At 41.8% G+C, this 21,888-nt stretch overlaps 1 protein-coding gene across 3 annotated transcripts in view; it reads right to left on the bottom strand.

Annotated features, from left to right (window-relative positions):
* The window catches only part of LOC133365798 (transmembrane protease serine 11E-like), a 115,903-nt gene that overhangs the window by 49,062 nt on the left and 44,953 nt on the right, over positions 1–21,888 (bottom strand). For all 3 annotated transcript variants that reach the window (XM_061588049.1, XM_061588051.1, XM_061588052.1), the window contains one exon: positions 16,576–16,643. In XM_061588049.1, the coding sequence (XP_061444033.1) occupies positions 16,576–16,643 (68 nt within the window). The remainder of the gene's footprint in view (positions 1–16,575; positions 16,644–21,888) is intronic.

Here is a 21,888-nt window from a genome sequence, read left to right as displayed (position 1 = left end):
GCCCACCACCACCACCATTTCTGTTAAATGAGCTGGTAGCTGGCTGCTCTAATCCTGCCTTTTCAGGTTTGTAGCCAATAAGTGAAGTCAGGGTTGTGATTGACAAGGCAGTAGTGATTGCCACCCTGGGCTCCTGCTGGGAGGAAGGGCGGGATACATCTTTGACAGTCATGCTTATATATGTTCGGTATTATAAAAATACACACACAGAAATAGGAACTAGTTTCGGTTGGTCCTATTTCTTACCAGAGTTGTAAAAATACAAGCAGCGGAATGAGAATGTAAACCAGCCCACCTTTCTCTATATAAATAACAACAGACACAATCCTTTAGGTAAAAGAAAAAGAATGTTTACTTACAACCTTTCATATGTTTAGAAGAACATAGGCTTTAGCTTGGAAGAAAGAAAATATAGGTCTCAGTTCATCTTGGTGTTGGTAATGGATGCTCTTAGAGAGAGCATCATGCCATGCGGCCTCTCTCAAAGGTAGGAAGATCAGCAGTAATGGAGAATATTCAAAAATCCCCCAGGACAAAGGAGAAGGAAGTCAGGTAACTAAACCCCACCCATTAGGAAGTTACATTATGGTAAACAGGTACATGGGATATTCCCCAAATATCCCTTAAAGTGACCATGCAATATTTGTTTACTCTAACAATATAAATATTTCTTCATACCATGTCTTGATAAGTATCTGATTTCACACTATGGTTGTACATGATTATTTCCTCTACATTTTAAGTGTGCCCTTCTTCCTTGGGGTGGTCATGGTTTCCCTCTGTTGTTTCATCCTGAGGGGCAGATTAGGCTGAGAGATGGTGAGTAGCTCATGGTCAACTAGTAAACTTTATAGCTCATTTCCATTTTAAAAAATTCATTGAAACAGTTTATACGCAGGCAAATTTTATGAAGTAGATCCACACAATAGCTAAGATTTCTATCTTAATTTCCAATCAGATAAATGTTTTTGTTTGAATTGTATGCACCAAGCAACTGTGATTGATACTTAATGTATCATGCTTAATGACATCACTTGGGCCCACCCCTATGACATCACTAGGACCCAGCCCTGAAATCTCAGGGTTTGAGATGTTTCTGACCTGGCAACCCTAAAGGCAATCCATCCCATCATGAACAGTGCTTGAGAATAATCTCAGAAGGGCTGTGGGGAGGTGTTCAGAAACAAATTCTTCCAGTCTGGAAATATCTGAGCCATTACAAACTGAGCCTAGCCCACAAGCGTTCTTATCTAAAAGTTCCCTCCTTCCCCACTCTTTCCCAATTTTATCAAGGTGTGGTGGGAGAGGGGAAGAGAGCAAAATAGCAGATGAGACAGCTTGCAAAAGAAGAGGGCTGTTTTTGAGCTCAGAAGTGTTCTCTGCAGGGAATGAGGAAAAGCTTACAAAGAGCTCTTGATTGCTGCTTTTGTTCCCCCCCCCCCATTCATCACAGCTTTGTAAGTGCAGGAACATGGGTGAGGAAGGAAACTGGCAGAAGAGAGAGCTGATCGCAGTGGAGGTACATGCCACCTTGAATCTTTTTGAGTTTTGTAGAATTTGAAGGAAAAGCCTGAGCTTTTCTCTAAGAAATTTTCAAAAAGCTTCAGAAAGACCCACTCCATTCTGAATCAAGAAGGGGGAATTTCATTCACCAAAAATCATAAATAGGGTCTCTCTCTCTCTTTTATAAAACAAATATGTTTCTTCTGAGCTGCCAGCAGAGCAAAGTTTGTGCCGAGAAGTCAGCTTAATCATCTTAGTAGCATTCAAAATGCCTTCACAACATGAGATCAGTTGGCACATACATGTTCATCACACATTGCCGGTATATCATGGAATGATTTGCACGTGCAAATAGGCTCTCAACATTGTATTGGAAAGAACTTCTATGGTATCTAATGCCAACTCAAACAGAATACTTTTCAGTGGAGACAGTTCACACATTCTGCTGAAAGTCATCAAACGGGTAACCAAATTATATACATATATATGTGAACCAACCTTTTGTAAAGCATAGCTCTGATTTTATGGAATTTAGAATACTGTATAGCTCTAAATATGTACTCCCAAAGGCTGTTTTCTGTACCATCAGCCACCATGTTATTAAATATGACTAAATCTAAGTGCAAACCATTATCCAATTGTCTATACCATGGGTGTTAACGCTGCACATTCCAAGCTATCACTCTCCTCACCCATACCCCACCCTTCTTCTTGTGCTGCACCACACAAATTAAACCAGTCATTCCTCTCATCCTTTAATAACTCACTCTAAAATGTATGTTAACGAGCTAGTGCCAGGGATGCAATCAGATATGTTGTGCACCCTTTCTTGGCAATAAATGGTATAGTTAGTCACTGAACTAAAACCTTATTCTGAGTGTTACTGCAGAAAGCAACTTGTATTAGGTAAAACCAATTTAGTAGAGAAGGGGAAAAGAATATCAGCTGTACAGAAGGAAGACTCTCTTGTATTCCCATCATGCTCTGAGGATAGCCACTTTTCAAGGATAAGATTTGCAAATCTAACATCCACTCAGAGATGTTAACTGAAAATGGTCTAAGGGCAAGTCAACAGTACAGGCTTAAATGGGTTTAATGGTCATTCCATCTCCCCTGGAAATACTAGAAACTAATGGAAGGGGGAGGCTAAGAATCCCTAAGAGAAGCTATAATATTTAAGCTGATAAAAAAACACATGCTTGGAATACTGTGTCCAGTTCTGGTTGATGCACATCAAAAAGGATATTGCAAAGCTGGAAAAGGTTCAGGAAAGGGCAACCAAAATGATCAAGGGCATTCCCCTATGAAGAAAGATTACAACATGTCAGGAGGGACAATGCAGAGGTATATAAAATTATGCCTCGAGTGCAGAGAGAGAACTTTGTCTCTCATAATATAAGAACCCAGGGTCATCCAATGAAAATGAGTGTTGGAAGATTCAGAAGAAACAAAAGTACTTCTTCATACTGCACATAGTTAAACTATGGGAATTGCTACCGCAAGATAGCCCCCAACTTGAGTGGTTTTTAAAGGGAATCAGACATAATGGAAGCTATCAATGGCTACTAGCCAGAATAGCATGTACTCACTCTAATGTTGGGGATAGTATGTCTTATGGCTCATCCAGACAACTGCAAAATGTGTGACATGCCTGCTATGTGTGTTCATTATTTTTCGGTCGTCCAAATGACGTCTTGCACTGTTACGCATTTTAGCGGGTTAAATCCACTCCTTGCAATACCGGCAAAAATGCGATTTGCTATTTAAAATCGGAAATCATCCACTGTGCCTTCAGGAGGTTGGATGCAATACTGCGGACTTTACAGCTGATGGGTGGTTCTTGGGCGTTTCTCCTTGCCCCTTCTCCTCATTCCAGCCAATCACATATCTGCACTTTTGCGCATGTGTGAGAATAAGCCTGGGGAAATTGAACCAATCATCGCAATGGTGGGGTGTTGGGGGGGGTCTGTAACTACTGCGCAGATGCATTTTATTTTCTGCCAGCCTACAAACTGGGCGGCCGCTCTGGGTGAGATCTGCAATGCACAGCAAGCGAGAAAGGGGCTGCTGGTCGGTTTCACGCCTGCCTCCGGAAAGCTTTGTCAATTTCATTCTACTCACTGGGGTTTTTGTTTCAAATCATTTCACCATGGGAAGGAAAGGGAGAAGGAGGGGTGTGTGACATGTTTCTTGCTTTTTTGGAAAAATAAGTGCAATTGCCAGCGTGTGTATCTCCTTAAATATCCATAAAGTTCCCCATTATGTCTTTTTGCTCTCCGTCGGCCTTGAGTGAGCAGCCTTAATCTTTACAAGATAGCTGGGCAGTAGAAGAGAGAATTTGCATCAGAGTGCAAGAGCCTCATGAATTGCCAACCCAGTGGATAAGTTCGAGATGTTGGTTAATTCGAGGTACAATGATTTGGAAATAGAAAAATGCTGCAGGGGTATCTCAGATTTGATTACCGATGGCCGCCATCTTGACTATATCCCAGAAGGATCTTCCTGGCCCATTCACCAGTTGCTGGGCACCTGACAGACCCATTAACAAACCTGGCTACTCTATTAGTTTAACAAAAGAAACTCATCTGACCAGCAGAGCAAGTTTCTCACCCCAGGCACAGGATTCCAAATCAGAGGCTCGAAGGGGACTCATAGAAATAATCAATTTCAACCCCCAAATTCACAACACTACCCCCTTCCCTGACAAAGGTCTGTCCAAGACCTGCAAACAAACTACAGAAAACAGCTTTTCCTACAAAGAAATAACAGATACAGATTAGTAAGACATTGAAATATACATCATTAAAAGCATAGTCAAATTACAGTCTCAGTACTGGATCTCCTTTGTCTTGCCTTGTGCCACTGCAGCACAGCAACCCTCAACCACATGCACATTTTCCCTTGCTCCCCAAACAGTTGTACACCCACCCACAATCTAACATACATAGAATAGTAAATCTTAAACATTAAAACTTTACTGCAAAAACCTAACAGCATAATTTCTAAAAAATCATTAAACAGCTCATATCCCCACAAGTATGCATAATGCACAAATCAACAGCATTTCAAAAGGCAATACTAAAACCATCAGAAGAATTCCTACAGCAAATCAGTACACAATCCCATATGCATAACCCCCACCCGCAAACCATGCGGTTGCCCACATGACCCTTTGTCTTGGGGCTTCATGGAGTTCCCAGTCTAAGCTGATCCCTGCTGCTGCCTGCAGGGTCTTGGGTCTCCTCTCCACTAACAGATTTGTTTCTTCACCAGTACAGCGCAGGCTGTAGCCATTTTCTTCCCACTTTCTGCTCTGGGAAAAGTCTTTAAGCCAGTCCACTTCGTCTCCTGCCCCAAACTGCAAATCCAAGGCTTGCCACAAGCTCCTCTTGCACACACCCCTCCAACTTTTCCTCCTGCAGTTCCTCTTCCACAGCTGGCACACACAGGGTGAAGAAATCCATTAACAGCTGCTTCTCCAGCCTCTAGTTCGCCTTTCTCCAAGGCCTTTTCTTCCTCCTGCATTACTTCTTCAACAGCAGGCACACATGGAGCAGAGAAATCTATCAGCAGCATCTCTTCTCCAGCCTCTACCCCACTTTCTTTCGAGGCATCTTCCTCTTCATTTTCCAGCCTGTCCTCCTTCAAATCTTGGGGCTTTACTTCCAGTTTTCTGGTTTCTTCCCCCCTGGCAGGCTCCTGGACAATCAAAGCCTCTTCTTCCTCTTCCGCTACTGACTGCAACTCCTTACATTCCAAACCCTCCAGCTTCCCATCCACTTTCTGCATCTCTTTAGCCACCCCAGTCTGGGTGTTCTGCAGCTGGACTCTTGGGTCACTCTCGACTCCTTGTAGCAGCTGATCAGGCAGGGGTCTCACCTCCTCACGTGGGGACTCCTTTTCCCCTCCAAAGGTACTTCCCAATATCTCCCTCATTTGTTGCCTGTGCTCCTGGCACTCTCATTGCCTTTGTTGCTGGTCCTCCTTGCACTCTTGTTGCCTTTGTTGCTGGTCGTCCTGGCACTCTCGTTGCCTTTGTTGCCGGTCCCATTGCCTCTGCTGCTGGTCCTCCTGGCTATACTGCTGGAACATCAATTTTATCTGTTCCAGGAGGATTGCTGTTTCTCCCTTCATTTTAACTCAGGCACACCTTGCTCCCAATGCTTCTTCCAGGAAACTCAATCCCACTTCTAACACCAGTGTTGCACGCCACCCCAATCTCCGAGCAGTGAGATTTCTGGGAGTCCCTGCGCTTGCCCTCGGTTTGGTTTCCTTGGGAAGAAGGTCAGCGGAGACTGTGGTGTGTTTATGAAATATGGTTTATTTATTTACACACATTCCAACCTGAGTTTAGGATGGAGGGGTTCAAGGCATCCACAGTCCAATATCCGGCTTTTCCATCAGGGTTACAGGAGGCTTCCTAAAGCCATGGTGCAGAGAGCCAGTCTCTCTGCCTGCCTCCAGTTCCAGCCTTTCTCTGACATAACTCTGCAAAACCAGCCTCTCATCGTCCCCAGGAAAGGGGGGGGGAGGCTCTCCTGAAGAGTTTCAATGACAAAAGGATCTTCCTGTCCCATTTGCTGGGCACCTGATAGACCCATTAACAAACCTGGCCACTCTATTAGTTTAACAAAAGAAACTCATCTGACCAGCAGAGCGAGTTTCTCACCCCAAGGCACAGGATTCCAAATCGGAGGCTCGAAGGGGACTCATAAAAATTATCCATTTCAACCCCCAAACTCACAACAATATTTATTATTGGCCACATATTCCACAGAAGATTTGGTATTTACTTGTTATGGTATACAATTAACATAATAGCATGAATGTAAATTGTATCCTTGTTTTTGCATATTGTTGTTTTAAACTATTAAAACTGAATTATGTTCATTTAATTAAAATTGTAATATATTGTTGTGATTACTATTGCACACAGTATATGCTATATACGGTACCATTCACCATTTTTCTGGACAAAGCATTTAAAAACATGTCTGATCTTGTTTAATAATATGAAACACATTGTACTTTCACATACAGCCTGCATGTGATGACTGCTTATTTATTAGCTATGTTTGTATCCCACCCTTTCTTGATCTTGTGAAAGGTCCTGCAGGAAGATACAGTGTGAGTTTCTGCATCCTGAAAACCTACTTTTCTAGCATTTCAGAATGCAGTGTTTAGCTATTTTGTCTTAGGGAAATTCTTTCACATGGTTTCATGGTTATATGAAATGATCCAAACCAATAACTCAAACACCATAAATAATCTGTACCAATGTGTCACTCCAGATACATTTGATGCAATCAGGACCAAAGTACCTTTTACCTCCTAAGGAGAAAAGCAACTGGGTTTTTATGTAGATTTTGAGCAAACAGCTAGGGGGAAAAGGGTTAACAGCCTCTGTCCCACTCTGGTCCTCCACTCCACCTGAAACTACCTTCTAAGATGTATTCAATTTCTTACTAAATCAAAAGGTAGCAAGGTTACGAGCAATACTGTTCTTCTTTGCCTCCAGATCTTTCAGACAGCAGAACGATCAAAAGCCATATATCATTATGCTTCTCAGAGCTTGTGTTGGAGACTGCAAATGCAGGGACACTAGGAGTGATCAGCTGCTGCTGGAAGGCAAGCAGCACCTAAGGGTTCTGTCTCTTTTTCTCTCCTCCCCACCCTTCTTTCACCCTGAGCTTTGCAAGCAGTAGCTGAAGGAAAAGCCTACTCATTTCCTTCCTTTTATTTAGACCAATGATCAGAACAGCTAGGCAGGTCCTGTCATCAGAGAGTGGAAGTGAGGGGAAGGGGATAGCATTCCTACTAAAATAATCTTCATTAGCCATTTGCCTTGATCCACACATTCTCTCATGTAGCAAAATGTATGCCACTGGGCACCTCCGGACTGTCAGCATTTTGCTGGGAGGGATTCAATTGCACACCGGGAAATGTAGGCTTTCATAATTAAAGTGGATTAAAATACTCTGTTGCCCTAAACTTTTGCAACACGTACACTTGTAAAAAGAAACAGAATTTTTGCAGTTAGAAAGTGGTGGAGAAATGCATTGAAAAGTGTGGAATGAACAATGATTAATGGGAAGACATATTAATACCCAGCAAGCAAATCAGGAGGCATGCAGGACAAATGCTCATTGTCATATAAAGGCTATAATCTAACCGTGAAACTTCATGCAAGCAAATCCAGATGAATGGTCAATTCATAGGTTGTCTGGAGGAGCCCACTGAGTGAAGGAATCCCTATAATCACCTGCCTGTCATTTGGCATGGGGTTACACAGTTAACAGAAAATGGAATTAGTTTAGACAGGAAGCCCTTTTATTTGTTTGTTTGTTTGATTGTTTAATATCCTGCCCTTCCTCCCAGAAGCAGCCCAAGGTGGCAAACAAATACACTAAAATCACTTTAAAACATCTTAAAAACAAAAGACTTTAAAAATGTTAAAACAAAACATCTTAAAAACATCTTTAAAACATCTTAAAAAGCAGTTCCAGCACAGACGTAGACTGGGATAAGGTCTCTACTTAAAAGCCTTGTTGAAATAGGAAAGTCTTCAATAGGCACCAAAAAGATAATACAGATGCCCCTATCTAATATTTAAGGGAATGGAATTCCAAAGTGTCAGGGCCACAACACTAAAGGTCTGCTTCCTATGTTGTGCGGAATGGACCTCCTGATAAGATGGTATCTGCAGGAGGCCCTCACCTGCAGAGCGCAGTGATCGACTCGGTATATAAGAGATAAGTGTCTTTCAGGTATCCTGGTCCCAAGCTGTATAGGGCTTTGTACACCACGAGTAGAACCTTGAACTTGGCCCAATAGCTAATGGGCAGCCAGTGCAATTCTTTCAGCAAGAGGTAACATGTTGGCAATACCCCACTCCAGTGAGTAGACATGCCACTGCATTTTGCACCAGCTGCAGCTTCCGGACCAACCTCCAAGGGCAGCCTCACACAGAGCACATTATAGTAATCCAGCCTGGAAGTTATCGGTGCATGGACAACAGTGGCTGGGCTATCCTGGTCCAAGACACTCCTAGCCACTGAGGTCACCTGGGCTTCTAGCAACAAAGATGGATTCAGAAGCACCCCCAGACTACGGACCTGCTCGTTCAGAAGGAGTACGACCCTATCCCAAGCAGACAATTGACCAATTATCCAAACTTGGGAACCACCAACCCACAGTGGCTCACTCTTGCTAAGATATAGACTCAGTTTATTGGCCCTCATCCAGCCCACCACCGAGTCCAGGCACCAGTACAGGGCTTGCATAGTCTCTCCCCATTCAGATATTACAGAGAAATAGATTGTACTGCTAACATCTCATCCTAAATCTCCTGATGGTAGCTCCCAAAGTCTTCATAGATGTTAAACAGCATTGAGGATAAGATGGCACCCCACAGCACAACTGCAGGGGGTCGAAAGACCATCACCCAGTGCTATTCTCTGAAAACAACCCTGGAGATAGGATCAGAACCAATGTAAAATAGTGTCTCTGATACCCATTTCACAAAGTCGGCTCAGAAGGATACTGTGGTCTATGGTATCAAAAGTCACTGAGAGATCAAATAAGAATATCAGGGTTGCACACTCCCTGTTCTCCTGATAAAGCTCCACTGGATGACTACTTGAGGATGTGATGGAGGCAGAGAAGTAGGCCTTCTTCACCACCTTCACCACCACACAGTATGCATGGTTACGATGTTTTTCACTCATGCCCAATCAGGCTCACTCAAGGATTATCAGTACCTCAGCACAGTCATTAACCAAAATGGAGACAATAGTCAAGAAACCAGAAGAAGGCTAGGACGGGGGAGGGCAGCTATGAGAGAACTAAAAAAGGTCCTCAAATGCAAAGATATATCACTGAACACTAAAGTCAGGATCATTCAGACCATGGTATTCCCGATCTCTATGTATGGATGTGAAAGTTGGACAGTGAAAAAAGCGATAAGAGAAAAATCAACTCATTTGAAATGTGGCGTGGAGGAGAGCTTTGCACATACCATGGACTGCGAAAAAGACAAATAATTGGGTGTCAGAACAAATTAAAACAGAACTGTCACTAGAAGCTAAAATGATGAAACTGAGGTTGTCATACTTTGGACGCATAATGAGAAGACATGATTCACTAGAAAATATAATAATGCTGGGAAAACAGAAGGGAGTAGAAAAAGAGGAAGGCCAAACAAGACATGGATTGATTCCATAAAGGAAGCCACAGACCTGAACTTACAAGATCTGAACAGGGTGGTTCATGACAGATGCTCTTGGAGGTCACTGATTCATAGGGTCACCATAAGTTGTAATCGACTTGAAGGCACATAACAACAACAAAATCAGGCTGACAGAATGTCTTTCACCTCTTGTGTCCTAGGTGTCATCCAGCCTGTTTCATTGTCCTTAGTCCACTAGTGTACCAAAGTGTAAACCGGGTTCCACAATGTCAGAGCAGGCACTAAAAGGCAACTGCATTAACAGCTCAACACATCTCGTTCCACAGCATACCAAGGGCTTCAATAGGGTCACCTGCTCTATCTACTGGAAACTCCCCCAGGGCCTTCAGGAATCCTATGGATTCCATTAGTCTCCAGGGTGGATCATCTTAATCTGTCCACTACCCCTTCAGGGGAGCATTGGAGCCGTAAGTCTAAACTTCACCAGGAAGTGGTCTGACCCTGACAGTGGGGTGACATCCACCACCACCCATCTCCAGATCACCCTTTCCCCCATCTGGAGCAAAACCCAAATTTAGGGTGTCCCCTGCCCCATGTGTTGGACCGGTGACAACTTGAGACAGTCCCATGGTTGTCATGGAGGCCATGAAATTCCAAGCTGGAACACTAGGGGGAGCCTCAGCATGGACATTGAAATCACCCAGAACTATTGTTCTGGGCTCCTCTAATACAACAGCTGTGATGGCCTCCACCAGCTCATTCAGAGAAGCTGCTGGGCAACAGGGTAGATGGTACACCAGCAGCAATCCTAGTTGATTGTCTCCTTGGCCTGACACCAGCTGCAAGCCCTCACAGCCAGCTCCAAGACAGAGTGGATTCCTGGTGACAGATTTCTGTAGACCACAGCAACCCCTCTACCCATCCCTGCAGCCTGTGCTGGTGTTGCACTGAACATCCAGATGAGCAAAGCTGGGTCAGGTCAACTCCATCCAAGTCTCAGTAATGCACACCAAATTGGCACCCTCGTCCATGATCAAATCATGGATGACTGTGGTCTTATTGTGTACTGATCTGGCATTGAACAACAGTATACTGCAATGCGCTCTACGTAGGGCTGCCATTGAAGACGGTTCGGAAGCTACAGCTTGTGCAGAATGCGGCGGCCAGACTGATAACGAGGACCAGGCGGTCTGAACATATAACACCTGTTCTGGTCCGCTTGCACTGGCTGCCAATATGCTTCCGGGCCAGATTCAAAGTGCTGGTTTTAACCTATAAAGCCTTATACGGCGCAGGACCACAATACCTGCTGGAACACCTCTCCCGATATGAACCTGCCCGTTCACTACGTTCAACATCGAAGGCCCTCCTCCGAGTTCCGACTCATAGGGAGGCTCGGAGGATGGTAACAAGAACTAGGGCCTTCTCAGTGGTGGCCCCCGAACTGTGGAATAGTCTTCCCGATGAGGTGTGCTTGGCGCCAACGTTGTTATCCTTTCGGCGCCAAGTTAAAACCTTTCTCTATTCTCAGGCATTTTAGTCTTTTAATTTTTAAATATGTTTAAATTGATTTTAGATTTGTGGATCTCTATTTACATGTTTTATACTGAATTATAGGATTTTTATTGTGTATACTTATACTTTTCTGTTGTACACCGCCCAGAGATCTATGCTAGTTGGGCGGTATAGAAATTCAATAAATAAATAAATAAATAAATAGTATACACAGGCCAGTGGACACAGCATATGAGAAACCATTTGTGGGAGGAGTGGTAGCAAGGAACATGGCATAGATACTCTTGCCCTCGTCTTCCATGGTAGCCCATTGCCTCCTCATGGCTATACCTCCCTCTACCCATGATCACTGAAATTGGGGTGGCATTACTTATGTCCCTCCTTCCCAAGACTCCTCATAAACACACATGATATAAATAACAACAACAGCCCCCAAATAAAACCCATCAGAACAGTTATCCCAGATTGCCTCTGAGAGAATTGGGAACAGTATCATTATGACAATATTACTGTTAAAAGTATAGACAAAGAGGAACACTGCCATAAACTCATAGGAATACAAAAGAATTAGGGGGAAATACAATTATCCCAAGCACACAGTCAAATAAACTTTCCCCATCAAAACGGCCAATTACGGTTAAACTAATATTGTGAGTTCCATGGGCAGAAAGCATTCACCCATAGCTTCTAAGCATGCCACTGCCCAAGCCCTTAATGTATACAGCTTATGACAACTTAATTGTGCTCATTTCCAGATTAAAACTAATGCATCTGCAATTGTGTCACCTCAGGGTGCAAGGAAACAACCTGTCAAATATAGCTATTAAGGGCTTATGGAAGGTGCTGTGTCAATGGCCCCTGGGCTGAAGCTTTGAAAAGAAGAAAGCAAAGCAAAGCATCTTCCTGGTATATGTGCAGGGGGATCAGGGAGAATGATATTGCCAGTGCAAGGAACTCCAGAGTTTATAAGCACCTAAGAACAAAACTGACTTTAAACAGAACTACAAATTAAAATATAGTATCCAGATTCATGACCTGGAAGGGAATATACACTCAACCACATCCTCAATTCCTTAAAAATATGACAGCAAATTATAAGTGTTGCTTTAAATAGTACACAGAAGCAAAGCTGTGTTTGAGAAGCCTTGGCCAGTCTTAGTTTCCTGGCAACTAAGTCAATATTGTGCAGGTCTTTATAGACATGGGTTTGCTCCCTTCATAGACACTAGTATATCTAAAATAATTTAAATAAGTTTTGAACTACTCTCAAAAAGAACTGGCCCCACACTAAATAAATGGAAACTTAGGAAACTTTGGAAACACTCTGTCTGAGAAATTAAAAATCTTCATTTGAAGTGCTGCACAAACTGAAAGAACTAGGTGCCTCTCAGCAATAATTTGTAAAGAGCAAAGGTCACAGTGATTAAGGTGGCTCATATGGGTTGAACCAGGGTTATCAACTGGCCAAGTGGCTTCTTTAGAGTTCAACTAGACATGACAGTTGAAATCATTCACGGGTCTGCTCTGTTCACATATTGATTAGCAGTCCAATTTTTACATCAAAAGGAGTGCATGGGGAGGGGAACTGAGCCCTTTCATCTGTCCTTCTTACTTCTCCACACTCTATTGCCTCAGGAGTTATTTTTCTCTCAAGCGGGCACCAATGCTAGCAGCCAGAATACCAGAAGCAAAGCAAATTGGGAGAAAAATGCCTGAAGCAATGGGTCACAGGCAGGTAAAGAGGAGGATGGTCAGGATAGGCCCATAAATAATTTTTAAAAATGGCTGCTCTCATGATATCTAGTCTGAACCTCAGGCAAGTCTCTATCAGACTTAGCCTTAAGGCCCCACTCCCCACCGCCGCAACATGGGGATAATCCTACCAACATACTGGAAAAGGTCATTTTTCAACGTACTTAGCCAATGTACATAAACTGTATGAACACACTGCAGTGCTACAGAAGTGCTATGTATTTAGGGTTGCCATATTCCAGTTCCACAAATCCGGGCAGGTTAATTTGCATATTATGTAAACTATTTGCATATTATGCAAATTTTTGCATATTATGCAAATTATTTGCATATTATTTGCAAATTATGCATATTATTTGCATATTAAAATTTGGATTGTCCAGTTGTTTTGTTTTTGTGCCTAGGAATTACCACCAAAAACTGGGGAAAGATGTCAGAAATCTTTTTTTTAAAAGCAACATTTTCAGCCTTAAATGCCTAGACTCTAGTTTCCAACACTATGGAGTATTTATTGATTGATTAAGAGAAGTTATATCCTGCCCTTTTGCTGTTAAAAACAGAGCTCAGCACAGCTTACAAATATAATAAAAACAATAAAAATACACAATCAATATAAAAACATAATAAAAACACAAAATAGCAACAAACAAAGTAAGTCAGGGCAGCAGTACGGTTAACCATATATGATATATTTCAAAGTTGTGGTGGGTGGAGAAAAACAAGAAGCCAAAATGTTAGGAAAAGGAGTCTTTCACACCACATGCTCAGTTCTAAATACTGATGCAGCAAGTTTTACATGCTCCTCCAGTATTCCACTGGTGCAGGCACTCAGACATTCAAAGTATCTGTATGTTTCTTAGGTTTTATAAAAGCAGAGCTTTGCTTAACTCAAAATTTCTTCTCCCTTTGATCAACCACATCTACACAGGTTCCACCTCCATACTCAAAATGAAACTGGGCCTGGAAGTGTGCAACAACTCCACACATACCTTGCTAATTAGATTACCAATGCCAGGATGTCTGTCTTATCGACTACTCTCCTGCTCCCCACCACCACCAGGCATCATGAAAGACCCAGTCCTGGGCTCAGAAAGAAAAAAATATCTGGTTCTCTTCAAAGTATTGATAAGCCTCTTGTTTTAATTGAAATAATAATTATAAATTCTTGTTCTTATCACTAATGGGAGTTAATTATCTTGCATATGTTGCTGTTGCTTCTATAGCTGTAACGGAGTGAGGTTAAAGATAAGTGAAATGCAAATAGGAAAAAACAACACAGAAGGCAGTAACACTTTCCTAAATGTAATACCATACCAACCACAACAAGATTCCTATGGGTAAGGCAAAAAACTAAGCATCTCACAACCAGTCAGGATTCCTAACCAAAAACCAAAAATAGGATAAATGAAGAAATATTTATATAAGCATGACTATCAAATATATTTATTATTTACACAAACTGTAAAGATATGTATAGTGCAATCCTAGGTTTATTTATTCAGAAGCAAGTCCCAGCATATTCAGTGGGGCTTAAACAGGGACAGAAATGCAACCTCAAGTGATAAGCAACTTCATTCACACAACCCAAAATTCCAAATCATGCCACTTTATGCTGTTTTGCAACTGTTTATACTTGTTTTTATGGTTATTGGATTTTAAATGGCTTTATTTCTTGTTGTGAGCTGCCTTGGTTTCCAACCCTACCTCACAGGGGTGTTGGAAAGACTCCATACACGCACACGCACACACTGCAGATGTATAAATACATACAGCCCATATAATAGTTTATTGTCAAACCAGCTGGTCATTGCAGAAAAATCAGTATTAGTTTTTTAAAAAATCAGTATTAGTTTCCTACAGAATAAAAACTGTAATACCTAAGTAAGCCCTGCCTACTTGCTTTAAAATAGGACTGGAGGGCACAAACACAATTCTTTTTTACATTCACTCCAAAGTCCCATTGATTTTCAGCACATTCATAACCATGTCTACTCAAAAGTAAGTCCAATTGAATTCAATGGGATTTACTCTGGGCATATGGGATTAGCATGCTTTTACCCCCACAAAAGCAAGTATTGGGAAGGTTTTGAAAACACTGCCCAGGATCTGACTCCTGCACAAAAGAGGAAAAGAAACTGAAATGTATATACTTACCCAATTTATGAGATTTCAGATAAACAGGGGGGGGGGAACCACCATTTTGTTTTCTAGACACTGCCTCAGGTGAATGAAACTGAAACACAATCCCTGATTGGCTGCAATGCTGAACGGGCGGGGTTAAAGCTACGAAGTGCTATAGTACTGTATACAGTACTGTTTAAAGAAAGATTTAACAGTCAGGGGGGGCTGACGTTTTTATGTATATCTCGAGAACCGGACCACCTAGAAACTTAATTTTTTTTAAATTAAAGCTGAGAATCCGGGCCACCTAAGGGGCTAGCCGGGCGCCGGGTGGCATGTATAGAATCCGGGTAAAACCCGGCTAACTGGGCAATATGGCAACCCTATATGTATTATTATAATCAGTCTGGTCTGTCCATGATTATAGGTAGTTTGTGGACTTATCCTTCCTGTCTTGTTTTACTGATGAACCCAAAATGCTTGGGAACTGGTCTTTGCAAATTGTTGCAGAAAGGTGCATAAGCCTTCCAGTTTGGTGCAGTAAGTTAGGACATTTTATTTCCTAAGAAAAGAATTTCCAAAGGCACCTAAAGCTGAAAGATGTATAGTCTAGGGACATCTTGGTTCTCCTAAGTCTCTACTGATGTGGGGTCAGGGGTGTAGTTGTTCGGGGTCTCAGGGGGTCTTAGACCCCTTACTTTTTTGGGAGCAGAGTCCCAACAGTGTCCCTATGTCTCCAGCATCCTACAAGCCAATAAGCATGAAAGGAGAGTGTGTTAGCCACTGAGAAGAGTCTTCCAACATGCTTGTTGTCCTTTCCTGCTGAGCCAATCAGTGAAAGGAGGTAAGTCAGCCACTGATAAGACTCTTCCAAGTAGCTACCATTCTCCCCTTCAGAATCATAGAAAGGTAGAGTTGGAAGGGGCCTATAGGGCCACTGAGTCCAACCCCCTGCTCAATGCTTATTGGCTCCTAGGGGCAGCTGTTATTGTGGGGCAGTGGATTGTACATTGCCATGAAGGCATTAACAAGGATCTCATTCTCAACACAGCAGGAAAAAAAAGTGGGGAGGAGGGTGTGTGGCTGTGACTATCATGAAGGAACCCTGCACTTCTGAATTTACCACTACACTACTGAGGTCGTACAAAAAGGTGCCATACATCTCTATAGGATGGATAGAGATTAGCAGTTTATAAATTTTTTTTAACCACACACCTGTACCTGATGCTTGATACACGTGGCAAGATAATTCAGAGAGCTGATACAGATGACAAAGTACCATGGGGTAAGCTATCAGTGGTCATTTGAACTATTCTGATAACTGATATGGAGAACTGTGCAGCTTTGTGGAAAATATGGTAAAATGTTCATCTGTAATCAGCTAGACAACCAACTTAATATCTGGTTACACACACACTCCATGATAAATCCACCCACTGCTTGTGTCACAGAAGAGATTATTTTTGCCCATGTCTTTGGACTGTGATTTTACATACCTCACTTTGACAAGCCGTGAGCCTCTATATCTGTCCCTTAAAATGGAATTGTGAAATGTCTCATACATCTGTTGAAAGAAAGCAAACAGGATTTTTAGCAAGAAAATTTGGGATTGACAAAGGAACACCTGCTCATCTTATATCTGCAATCTGGAATGCAGCTCTTAAATATCCTCCAGAATACAGAGAGAACAATTTTCATTCAGTCAGATCATACCTGCCCCTGGCTCCAATCCAGCTGCACCAGTGCAAAGCAGAAACTTACATCACAAACAGCTACCTACCTCTTACCCAAAGCACGAACCAGGGAAAGTTAGGAGCTACAACGCAAGGTCTGAGTGAGTGGCATCAATGAGATTAAATGGGAAACCTATTAACATAACCATCATCCAAGTCTACGCTCCAATGGCAAACGGAGAAGAAGAGGAATTGGAGAGATTTTACACAGAAGTACAGGAGGAAATTGATCACATACAAAAACAAGATATGATGATAATCATGGGGGACTGGAATGCAAAATTAAGGGACAGAGAAGAACTAGGAAATGTGGGGAAATGGGGCTTAGGAGATAGAAATGAAGCAGGAGAAAGACTTATCAAATTCTGTGAAGCCAGTATTTGTTTTTCACAAATACATTCTTTGAGCAACCGAAAAGATGACTACACATGGACATCACAAAATGGTCAATATAGGAATCAAATTGATTATATAATTGGCAACAGAAGATGGAGAAGTTCCATACTCCCTGCGAAAAAAAGACCAGGAGCAGACTTCAATACAGATCATGCACTGGTCATATCAGAAATCAGAGTAAAGGTAAGAAGAACAAAGCAATCATTATGACAAAATACAATTTAAATAACATCCCAGAAGAATATAAAGATCAAATAAGGAACAGATTGAGGCTTCAAACTTAGTTGACAGAGAACCAGGAGTGAAGTCTGAGACATTATCAGGGAAGAATGCAAGAAGACAATACCTCTAGTTAGAAAGAGAGAAAGATCTCAATGGATGACTGAAGAAACTCTTAAAATGGTTAAAGAGAGAAGGAAAGCAAAGGAGATAGACACATGGTTAGAACCCTAAATGCAACAATACAGCGACTAGTACATAGGGACAAAGAGAACGATTACAATAGTTATTGTATAGCAATAGAAGAGGACAACAAAAAGGGAAGAACAAGAGCCCTATTCCAAAAGATTAGAGAAATGAAAGGGAAATTTAAACCAAGTGTAGGGATGTTGAATAATCAACAGCGGAACACACTGACTGACTGAGATGAAATAAAAGGAAGATGGAAACAATACACTGAAGAACTATATAAAAGAGATGCAAGGATGACAGATTCATTCATGGAGGAACTGTACGATGAAGAACCAGAAATTTTAGAATCTGAGGTGAAAGCTGCTCTTAAAGTACTTGGAAGAAACAAATCACCAGGAACAGATGGCATACCAATAGAGTTACTACAAGCTACTGAGACTGGATCGGTCCAAATTTTGAAAAAAACTGTCAACAGAGATGGAACAGAAAGCAATGGCCCACAGACTGGAAGCGTTCAATATATATCCCAATTCCAAACAAAGGGGATCCCAAGGAATGCAGTAATTTTTGAACTACTGCCTTAATATCCCATACAAGTAAAGTAATCTCTCAAGATTCTACAACATAGGCTCTTAAAATATATGGAGCGAGAAGTGCCATATGTCTACAATGGATTTAGAAAGGGAAGAGGCACCAGAGATCATATCACAAACATACATTGGATAATGGAACGGACCACGGAATTTCAGAAGAAAATCACCCTGTGCTTTACAGATTACAGCAAAGCCTTTGACTGTGTAGGTCATGAAAAACTATGGAGTGCCTTAAAAAAAATGTGGGTGCCACAGCAACTGATTGTCCTGATGTGCAACCTATACTCTGCACAAGAAGCTACTGTAAGGACAGAATATGGAGAAACCGATTAGTTCCCATTTGGAAAGGGTATGAGACAGCGGTGTATTTTATTACCCTATTTGTTTAATCTGTACACAGAACATATATGGTAAGCGAGATTGGACCAAAATGAAGAAGGTGTGAAAGTTGGAGGGAGAAGTATCAATAATTTAAGATATGTAGATGATACCATACTCTTAGCAGAAACCAGTAATGATTTGAAATGAATGCTGATGAAAGTTAAAAAGGAAAGCACAAAAGCAGGACTAGAGCTGAACGTCAAGAAGACTAAAGTAATGAAAACAGAAGATTTATGTAACTTTAAAGCTGACAGTGAGGACATTGAACTTGTCAAGGTTTATCAATACCTTGGCACAGTCATTAACCAAAATGGAGACAATAAAGAAATCAGAAGAAGGCTAGGACTGGGGGGGACAGCTATGAGAGAACTAGAAAAGGTCCTCAAATGCAAAGATGTATCACTGAACACTAAAGTCAGCATCATTCAGACCATGGTATTCCTGATCTCTATGTATGGATATGAAAGTTAGACAGTGAAAAAAGCGGATAAGAGAAAAATCAACTCATTTGAAATGTGGCGTGGAGGAGAGCTTTGCACATACCATGGACTGCAAAAAAGACAAATAATTGGGTGTCAGAACAAATTAAAACAGAACTGTTACTAGAAGCTAAAATGATGAAACTGAGGTTATCATACTTTGGATACATAATGAGAAGACACAATTCACTAGAAAAGACAATAATGCTGGGGAAAACAGAAGGGAGTAGAAAAAGAGGAAGACCAAACAAGAGATGGATTGATTCCATAAAGGAAGCCACAGACCTGAACTTACAAAATCTGAACAGGGTGGTTCATGAGAGATGCTCTTGGTGGTCACTGATTCATAGGGTCACCATAAGTCATAATCAACTTGAAGGCACATAACAACAACAACAACAACAACAACAACAATGTATTCTTTGTGGGATTGACTTTGAAAATGGTCCAGAAACCTCTGATAATCCAAAGGTTAACTGCAACTGGATGTTTTGATGATGTTACACCAGTACACACCTGCTCAAATTAGTCATCTAAGTATGAATGAAGCCACTGTAGTTCAGTACCACCATATCCAGCTCAGCCTATTCAGAAGGATACCATGATCAATGGTATCAAAAGTTGCTAAGGAGTCCAAAAGAATCAATAGGGTTTTACTCCACCTGCCTTTTTCTTGACAGAGGACATCCCACAGAGTGATCAAGGCAGTTTCAGTTCCAAAACTGGACTTGAAACCTTATTGAAATGGATCCAAGAAATTAGCTTCTTCCGTGAGTGTCTGGAGCTGTCTGGCAACCACCCACAGAAGCACCTTGCCCAAGAAGGGAATGTCAGCAACTAGCCTATAATTTACTTCTTCTGGGTCCAGCTTATGTTTCTTCAAGATTGGTCAAATCACCACCTCCTTCAAAGAGTATAGTACCACTCTCATCCTCAGGGGGACATTAACAACCTACTGGACCCAAGCAGACAATCCCTCTTTATTAGATGTAATAGCCACAATGGACTAGGAGGATCAAGTATACAAGTGGTCAGCCAGACATAACCAAAGACCTTGTCCACATCCTTAGAATAAAAGAAGAATATCCATAAAAACTGAACCTGCTGGTGATCTGAACACCTCTACTGACTGAACTGCATTAAGTCCAGAGTCCAGATCATGGCAAATGGGAGCAAATCTATGAATGCATCTTGCAAATAAGTCACAGCATACAGCATTCCACTGCATTTTTCCCTGCCATGAACCATTCAGAACAGCTCCACAGGAGGACACTGAGAAGATGCAAAGGTGGTAGAAATAAATCCTTCTTTGGCACCACCACTGCCACAGAGTAGGCTCAATATTGAGCTCACCTCTAACCCATTTTATTGAACTTGTCACAAGTCTTCATCCATATTTTAACCTTTGCACTTGGGAGTGATCATATGAACCATTTGGATCATCTCCATATCCCACAGAGCAACAAATAGTGGTAACGAGAGAGGAAGTTCTAAGCTTAATGGACAATATAAAAACTGACAAATCACTGGGCCCGGATGGCATCCACCCGAGAGTTCTCAAAGAACTCAAATGTGAAATTGCTGATCTGCTAACTAATATATGTAACTTGTCCCTTGGGTCCTCCTCTGTGCCTGAGGACTGGAAAGTGGCAAATGTAACGCCAATCTTCAAAAAGGGATCCAGAGGGGATCCCAGAAATTACAGGCCAGTTAGCTTAACTTCTGTCCCTGGAAAACTGGTAGAAAGTATTATTAAAGCTAGATTAACTAAGCACATAGAAGAACAAGCCTTGCTGAAGCAGAGCCAGCATGGCTTCTGCAAGGGAAAGTCCTGTCTCAGTAACCTATTAGAATTCTTTGAGAGTGTCAACAAGCATATAGATAGAGGTGATCCAGTGGACATAGTGTACTTAGACTTTCAAAAAGCTTTTGACAAGGTACCTCACCAAAGACTTCTGAGGAAGCTTAGCAGTCATGGAATAAGAGGAGAGGTCCTCTTGTGGATAAGGAATTGGTTAAGAAGCAGAAAGCAGAGAGTAGGAATAAACGGACAGTTCTCCCAATGGAGGGCTGTAGAAAGTGGAGTCCCTCAAGGATCGGTATTGGGACCTGTACTTTTCAACTTGTTCATTAATGACCTAGAATTAGGAGTGAGCAGTGAAGTGGCCAAGTTTGCTGACGACACTAAATTGTTCAGGGTTGTTAAAACAAAAAAGGATTGCGAAGAGCTCCAAAAAGACCTCTCCAAACTGAGTGAATGGGCGGAAAAATGGCAAATGCAATTCAATATAAACAAGTGTAAAATTATGCATATTGGAGCAAAAAATCTGAATTTCACATATACGCTCATGGGGTCTGAACTGGCGGTGACTGACCAGGAGAGAGACCTCGGGGTTGTAGTGGACAGCACGATGAAAATGTCGACCCAGTGTGCGGCAGCTGTGAAAAAGGCAAATTCCATGCTAGCGATAATTAGGAAAGGTATTGAAAATAAAACAGCCAATATCATAATGCCGTTGTATAAATCTATGGTGCAGCCACATTTGGAATACTGTGTACAGTTCTGGTCACCTCATCTCAAAAAGGATATTATAGAGTTGGAAAAGGTTCAGAAGAGGGCAACCAGAATGATCAAGGGGATGGAGCGACTCCCTTACGAGGAAAGGTTGCAGCATTTGGGGCTTTTTAGTTTAGAGAAAAGGCGGGTCAGAGGAGACATGATAGAAGTGTATAAAATTATGCATGGCATTGAGAAAGTGGATAGAGAAAAGTTCTTCTCCCTCTCTCATAATACTAGAACTCGTGGAGATTTAAAG

This window comes from Rhineura floridana, chromosome 11 (genome assembly GCF_030035675.1).
Source record: "Rhineura floridana isolate rRhiFlo1 chromosome 11, rRhiFlo1.hap2, whole genome shotgun sequence".
Taxonomy (NCBI): Eukaryota; Metazoa; Chordata; class Lepidosauria; order Squamata; family Rhineuridae; genus Rhineura; species Rhineura floridana.
The sequence above is the reverse complement of the archived record's forward strand: the minus strand, read 5'-3'. Positions and strand labels throughout refer to the sequence as shown.